At 50.6% G+C, this 7,760-nt stretch overlaps 1 protein-coding gene across 1 annotated transcript; it reads left to right on the top strand.

Moving 5' to 3' along the window:
• Positions 1 to 325: 325 nt before the first annotated feature.
• LOC100599862 (arachidonate 12-lipoxygenase, epidermal-type-like) lies at positions 326 to 6,666 on the top strand. Its single transcript, XM_030799821.1, is given in 13 exon segments — positions 326 to 811; positions 901 to 959; positions 962 to 1,022; positions 1,112 to 1,215; positions 1,338 to 1,498; positions 2,328 to 2,471; positions 2,566 to 2,775; positions 4,205 to 4,286; positions 4,846 to 5,020; positions 5,129 to 5,251; positions 5,696 to 5,795; positions 5,898 to 6,065; positions 6,173 to 6,666. Coding segments are annotated over 13 exon segments (1,764 nt in total). The 5' UTR covers positions 326 to 614; the 3' UTR covers positions 6,353 to 6,666.
• The last annotated feature ends 1,094 nt before the right edge of the window (positions 6,667 to 7,760 follow it).

Here is a 7,760-nt window from a genome sequence, read left to right as displayed (position 1 = left end):
TGAGAAACCCGGGAAGCAGGGTAGGGGCTGAGGTCGGGTGCACTTGGTGCGCCTGATAGGAAAAGCGAAAGGCACAGGAGAGGTGAGGGGCATTTTCCTGCTGGAGTGGAAGGAGCAAAGACCCTGAGACGCCCGCTGGGGTGTGCATGGCAGGCCCGGGGGGAGGCTGGCCCCTCGCAGTACCAGCTGCTCCTCCTCACCTCCACCTCTCCCCGGGTGTGCTCTGGTGGGGAAACGGAGCCAGGATTCTCTTTAGGTTCACCGACCCCGCCACCCTCCCTGAAGACCCCAAACCCGACACTGAGCTGCGTACTGTTGCGCAGGGGGCAGTTTGAGATCGACGTCCCCCTGCACCTGGGGCGCCTCCTGATGGTGAAGCTGCGCAAGCACAACGCGCTGCTGAGTCTCGACTGGTTCTGCAAGTGGATCTCAGCGCAGGGCCCGGGGACCCAAGGCGAGGCCTTTTTCCCCTGCTACCGCTGGGTGCAGGGCCACGGGATTCTCTGCCTGCCCGAGGGCACTGGTGAGCTCGGTGGAGAAGGGGCACAGCCCCTGGCAGGCTGGAGGAAGAAGCGGGTGGGGGGAGGCTACTGTAAAAGAGGGAAAGATGAGAGATGAGGGAGATGGGGAGAAGTGAAGGAGGAGGGGGCACAGGAGGGTGGCTGATGGAGAGACCCGAGCGCGGAGGGGTGACCAGGGAGGGCGCGTGCTCTTGTCCCTCTCCCCCAGCCCGGACCGTGAGTGATGACCCCCAGAATCTGTTTAAGAAATATCGGGAACAGGAGCTCGAGGAAAGAAGGAAGGTGTACCGGTGAGCCCCAGGAAGTCTTTGATCCCCTACCAGATCCCAAGAAACCCGCCACCTGCCCCCTTACCCCTACCTGTGTGTTCTTCCTCCAGGTGGGGCTCCTGGAAAGATGGGTTAATCCTGCCTATAGCAGGGAACAGGCAACCGGACCTTCTAGGGACGAGCAATTCCTCGAGGATAAGGATTTAGACTTTAATGTCTCCCTAGCAAAAGGGTGAGTGCCAGGTAGAGGCTGGGCACTTGCTTCCCAGGGCACAAGGTGGGATCCTTCCCTGGTCTTCTTGCACTCCATTCTTTCCACAGGTTGAAGGACTTGGCCATTAAGGGGACACTGGATTTCACAAATTGTGTGAAAAGGCTGGAAGATTTCAAAAAAATATTCCCACGTGGAAAGACTGCCCTGGCTGGTCAGTTTCCACAACCTCCCAAAACCAATATACAGACTTCCAACCCAGGGATTTGAAAAGTAATAGGTCAGTGGGATTAGGAGCTCAGAGGTCACAGAGTGCTCCCCAATTGATGTTCCTAGAGCAGGTTTGTGATTCTTGGAAGAATGATGCCTTCTTTGGGTACCAGTTTCTCAATGGTGCAAACCCCATGCTCCTGAGGCGTTCTTCAAGGCTCCCAGCCCGTCTGGTGCTGCCTCCAGGGATGGAAGACTTGAAGACCCAGCTGGAGAAAGAACTCCAGGTGCTGCTAGGCTTTCTGCCCATCCACCATCCCAACCATTACCCCCACCTCCCTTCTCTTTGCCTCCTTCTCCTCCATCTACACCTCCTTCATCTACACCCTCCTGCATTTGCACTTAAGGTTTCTCAACACTGGCACTATTAACATTCTGTGCCACATATTTCTCTGTTGTGGGGGGCTTTCCTGTAGATCGTAGGGTATTTAGTAGCATCCCTGGCCTCTACCCATTAGATGCCAGCAGCATCCCCCCGGTTGTGACAACCAAAACTGTCTCTAGATAGTGCCGAATGTCCTGGGGTTGGGGAGTGGGGAGAGGAGGAATCGCCCCTGATTGAGAACATTGATCTACAACATCTCCTCCTGTATCTTCTTTTCTCTTCCTTCTCCACGTTCCTCTCTTCCTTCTTCATTGAACATATATCAGCCTTAGGGAAGAGCGCAAGCTTCTGGAGAGAAATAGCAAGAAAAACTAAACAAAGCCTTGGAGAGCTAAAAGCTGAATCTATTTTGGGGGCAGGTGGGTAGATAAAGGAAATATTTTTGCTACACTGGCTAAAGCTAGCAGAGGAGGGGATATGTGAAGAATGCAGATGGCCTTATGTGGTGGAAAACCATAAACTTCACTGCAGGGAGCTCCAATTCTGAAGGCAGACATCAGTCATGAAAACTTTGCATTCAGTTTTTTGGTTCTGGGGAAAGTGAAGTGATTGGTGTTTAAAGTAAAAAAGACTTGGATGGGTAGAGGAAGGATCCACCCGGGAAAATGAGAGAAGGGCAGCTCCAGAAACGACTCCAACCCTGTTTTCTGTTCCTGCCCCTGGCCCTGTAGGCTGGATCTCTGTTTGAAGTGGATTTCTCCTTGCTGGATGGAGTCAAGCCTAATGTCACCATTTTTAAGCAGCAATACGTGGCAGCCCCTTTGGTCATGCTGAAGCTTCAGCCTGATGGAGGACTCTTACCTATGGTCATCCAGGTGAGAAGGCCCAGGTATTTTTCTACCAGACACTGATCTCCTTTAGGGACTTAGATACACAGGTCCTCAGCCCCCACTGTCTCTCCTGCTCTAGCTCCAGCCACCTCGACATGGATGTCCCCCATCTCTGCTCTTTCTGCCCTCGGATCCCCCCATGGCCTGGCTCCTGGCCAAGACCTGGGTCCAGAGCTCTGATTTCCAGCTGCGCCAGTTACAGTCACATCTGCTGAGGGGACACTTGATTGCTGAGGTTATTGCTGTGACTACAATGAGAAGCTTGCCTAGCCTCCATCCTATCTACAAGGTACTTCAGCATCTGTCATTCTGTATCTGACTGTGCTTCATATTTCACTCCTACACAGAGTCTAACCTTGTACATTTCAGTCTAGCAGCAATCAATTTATATGTGGAGACACATACACAGATACATACACACACGCATACACATACACAGTACTATGGAAACACCCAGGACACACACTTACTATGAGTTGGGGGAAAAAGTGAGAATAGGTTTTGCAAAGCAGTTGAAATTTTGGCTGAGGAGGTTTCCAGGTGGGCAAGTGAAGGGTGGAACATTACAGCCACAAAGATCTATAGAGGCAAGGAAAGAAAGGAACACGGATAATGGCTGAGATTGGGTGAGATTAAAGTGTAGGGCATGAGTGGGGATGAGGAGGAAGAAGAAGTGGGAGGAGATGAGAGAAGAAGCCATGTTACTTAGCGGGGAGAAGAATCAAGAGTTATTTTCTGACCATGTGAGGCTTCCAATGCCTGTAAAGACCCATTTGCACATGTCAGGAGGGCAACTGGATATGTGAATCTGGAGTTCCTAGAAGAGACGTAGGTTTAAAATACAGATTTTAGAGTCATTAGAAAAGAAAAGTATCTAAAGTCATTGTACTGGATGAAGTTCTCTAGGGTTTGTAAAGACACTAGAGAATTTGACCCAGATATAACTCCAGGGTGATCCAACATTTACAAATTGAGAGGAGGGAGCAGAGTGAGAAAAGAAACAAGAGAAGGAACTCATTGAGGTAGGAGGAAAACCAAAAAGCGCAATCCATGGCAGCCAGGAAAAGTGTTTCAAGAGGGACGCATGATTATCTGTCTCAAATGCTGCTGAGAGATCAAGAAAGTTACAGAGAAGTGACATTTGGATTTCTCAGTATGGAAGTTGTTGGTTAATAAATGGACATGCGCTACCTCAGGGAAGTGGTGGAGGAAGCCTGATTCATGGGGGTGAGCAGCAAATGTGAGGTGGGTAAGCTAAGACAACACTGGGTGAAGAGTTGCTGTGAAAGGTAAGGCAAGAAACAAGGAGATGGCAAGTCAAGCACAGGTTTTCTTTAGGGTATCCAATATTGCTCATGTTTGTATGACAGAGAGAGGAGAAGGAATATAATTACAGGATGGTGAAGGCAAAAAGGGATGGGCTCATATGTGGATACCTGCTAGGAAATGGGATTTTTAGAATTCTTCCAAGGACATGAAACTGTGAAAATAAGTGAACTCCTAAAACTTTCACCATGGGATGCTCTGAGAAGACATTTTCCCATCTCAATATTCCCAAATGTTACCCTGACCCACTCCAATTTAACGAGAAGTGTCTCCGTTTCATAAAGACCCATCCTCTCCCTTCTTTTCTGTCACTTCCTTTAACATCCTCTTCCCTCATGGATGCTGGGACCTCTCTTATTTGACCATGTCCCATTTATTTCTTCCATAATCAGCTTCTGATCCCCCACTTCCGCTACACCATGGCGATCAACACCCTGGCCCGGAATAGTCTTGTCTCTGAATGGGGAATTTTTTTTTGAATTTTTTGTTTGTTTGTTTTGAGACAGGGTCTCGCTGTCACCCAGGCTGGAGTGTGGTGGCACGATCTCGGCTCACTGCAGGCTCCGCCCCCCCGGGTTCACGCCATTCTCCTGCCTCAGCCTCCCGAGTAGCTGGGACTACAGGCGCCCGCCATCTCGCCCGGCTAATTTTTTGTATTTTTAGTAGAGACGGGGTTTCACTGTTTAGCCAGAAAGGTCGCGATCTCCTGACCTCGTGATCCGCCCGCCTCGGCCTCCCAAAGTGCTGGGATTACAGGCGTGAGCCACCGTGCCCGGCCTGAATGGGGAATTTTTGACCTGGTATGGAAATGGATGGGTGAAGGGGAGGAGGGTTCAATATTGGAAGAATCCTAGGGGTTGTTTCCCTTTCCCACTCCTCCCCCAAGCTCTCCTTCCTCTATGGAAGGCCTCTCCCAAACCTGCCTCATGCCTGAATAGCTTCCTGCTTGAAAGGGCTGGAGTAGAACCATAGGCCTGGAGTCTCCTGATGCTTATATTCCTCCCTCTGCAACTTGGCATGGCTGTGGGTTATCCTCAGGTGGTGAGCACTGGCAGTGGAGGCCACGTGGACATTCTTCGGAGAGCCATGGCTTGTTTGACCTATCATTCCCTCTGTCCTCCTCATGACCTGGATGACCGTGGGCTCCTGGATGTGAAATCTTCTCTTTATGGCCAAGATGCCATCAGGCTGTGGGGAATCATCAGCCGGTAGGTGAAGGTGGCACAAAGAGGCAATGAACGGAGGGGCGGGGGACTGTAGGTCCAGAAGGTCCTGCATTGGCCCCTGAGACTAAGTGTCTTCTTCCCGGGGAGCAGGTACGTGGAGGGGATGGTTGGGCTTTTCTACAAGAGTGACCAAGCTGTGAGGGATGATCTAGAACTGCAGGCCTGGTGCAGAGAGATGACTGAGACTGGACTGCAGAGGGCCCAAGACCGGGGGTGAGACATGGATCCCTCCCCACCGACCCCTGTCAACACCCACTCCTCTGCAAACAATCTGCTTCTTCTCACATCATCCTGAGGCACCCCGCCTGCCCGAGGAACCTGAGAATTCTCCAGAGTGTGTCCAGAAATGCTAACGAGCACTCCTGATCTCCCCAGCCCTCTTCCTACACAGTGTTCTCTCTCCTCTGCACTAAGAGCTTCCTCTGGAACCAGATGCAAAACTTCTCTTAGGTATTTTCCCTCACTCTTCCCTCCCCTCTCCCCAGAGCTCAAGGTTCATCCCAAGTGCGGTAACCTTCAAGCACACACAAAGTGGAAGTCCTAGGGTGTGCAGGCCAGGACCACAGAAAAGTTCTCTTCTGTATCTCCGCATAGCTTTCCCTGCCTGAGACCTGTTTTGTGTTCTGGTTTCGAGATCTCTGATTCTCATTTCACCAGGTTCCCCATCTCCTTAGAGTCCTGGACTCAGCTCTGCCACTTTGTCACCATGTGCATCTTCACATGCACAGGTCAGCATCCTTCTAACCACCTGGGCCAGGTAACCTATGTGATCATCCCCCAAGGGCTCCTGGGATGGAGAAGTGGGGTATCAAATTCCCAGGTCATCAGCCTGGGTTTCTCTGGGCTCTCCTCCCTGCAGCTGGACTGGTACTCCTGGATCCCTAATGGCCCATGCACCATGTGGAAGCCCCCGCCCATCTCTAAGGATGTGACAGAGAAGGATATAGTGGACTCACTGCCCGATCTCCACCAGGCACGTATGCAAAAGACCTTCACAAAGTTCCTTGGCAGACGCCAGCCTGTCATGGTGAGAAGCAAATGCCTGGGTCCTGGGAAGGAGGCAGCTCAAAGGAGGTGAAGTATTCTGGGCTGAGAGCCCCAAGGGGCTGAGCCAACTTGTTTGCCACCTCTCAGGTGGCCCTGGGGCAGCATGAGGAGAAATATTTCTCTGGCCCTGAGCCCCAAGCTGTGCTGAGACAATTCCGGGAGGAGCTGGCTGCCATGAACAAGGAGATTGAGGTCCGGAATGCAGCTCTGGACCTGCCCTGTGAGTACCTTCGACCCAGCATGGTAGAGAACAGCGTGACCATCTGAGAGGCCTTGCCCGCCTCAGCTCCAAAGCTCCACCATCCCTGAGTGCCTTTGAGTATTCTGTCCTCCTCACATCCTCTGGTGAACAAATTGTCCCCAAAGCTTTGTGGTCAGGGTATCCAGAGCTGCCCACCACACAACTATGGGGAATACACGGTGATGGTCCCCACTGCATTTGGAAGTGACATCACCCAAAGCTGCCCTACCTTAAATGTCCATCCAGTCCTGCATTCCTCACCCCTGATCCCTGCACACCTCCTCATTGCCAAAGGACCTGGCTTAGATACAAGTAAAAATATATGATTAAATAACAAAACCGATTATATGTGTGGTGGTGGAAGGTGGGAGGAGAGACCTTGCTTTGTTTCCTGCCCCTTTATTCAGATTCCAAAGAAGGAAAGAAAAGTTTTCCTGGAATGAAAAATTTTTTCTAGCAATCAATGCTTTTTCCAAGGGTATCTTGGAACCTCTCTAAGGTAAATGACAAGTGTTCTGGATGACTGAGTCCACTAGGGCTAGGAAACCTGGCTCTTGACAAGGGTTTTTGGCTTGAGGCCTCTCTGAATCCTCAATAAGCCATCCCTTAGGCTACCTGCAGTAACGCCTCCGGTGCGACTCCCAGCACAGCCCTCTTGCATGGTCCCTCCCCAGCTGTGTCCCAGCCTTCCTCTCAGTCCCATCCCAGGACTCTTGATAAACCCTCTTCTCATCATGCTCTATCCTTCCATCCTTAAAACATACCATCCAGCCCACAGTCCTAGATATTGGAGATAAACGGATAAAGGAACTAGTAGGCCAGGCTCTATGTTAGAAATTTTAAATATGTAATCTCAATTTATCACACTGGGTGCAGTGGCTCATGCCTGTAATCCCAGCACTTTGGGACGCCCAGGCAGGCAGATCATCTGAGGTTGGGAGTTCGAGACCAGCCTGACCAACATGGCGAAACCCCTTCTGTACTAAAAATACAAAATTAGCCGGGCGTGATGGTGGGTGCCTGTAATCCCAGCTACTTGGGAGGCTGAGGCAGGAGAATCACTTGAACCCAGGAGGCAGAGGTTGCAGTGAGCTGAGATCGCACCATTGCACTCCAGCCTATACAACAAAGAAAAAGTGAAACTCGGTCTCAAAAAAAAAAAATTATCCTCACACCTTCTCTGTGAGGTTGCTATCACTATCACCATCTTATAACAGGACAATGAAGGTTGGAGAGATAAGGGCAGAAATGACCTGGGACCAAAATGCAGCAGAGTCAGATTCCATTTGCTAGAAGGAAGCAAAGCCCAGGATTGTGGTCATAGCAATAACAGTTAAAAGACTGATCATAAAATCTAGAGGCCAATGAAAGCTTCGGATGGATCTGATGTAATGGGAAAAAAAGGAGAGATAAAGATTCTTTGAGTCTTTTAAA

The sequence above is a fragment of the Nomascus leucogenys genome, chromosome 19 (assembly GCF_006542625.1).
Source record: "Nomascus leucogenys isolate Asia chromosome 19, Asia_NLE_v1, whole genome shotgun sequence".
In the NCBI taxonomy this organism is placed as follows: domain Eukaryota; kingdom Metazoa; phylum Chordata; class Mammalia; order Primates; family Hylobatidae; genus Nomascus; species Nomascus leucogenys.
The sequence above is the reverse complement of the archived record's forward strand: the minus strand, read 5'-3'. Positions and strand labels throughout refer to the sequence as shown.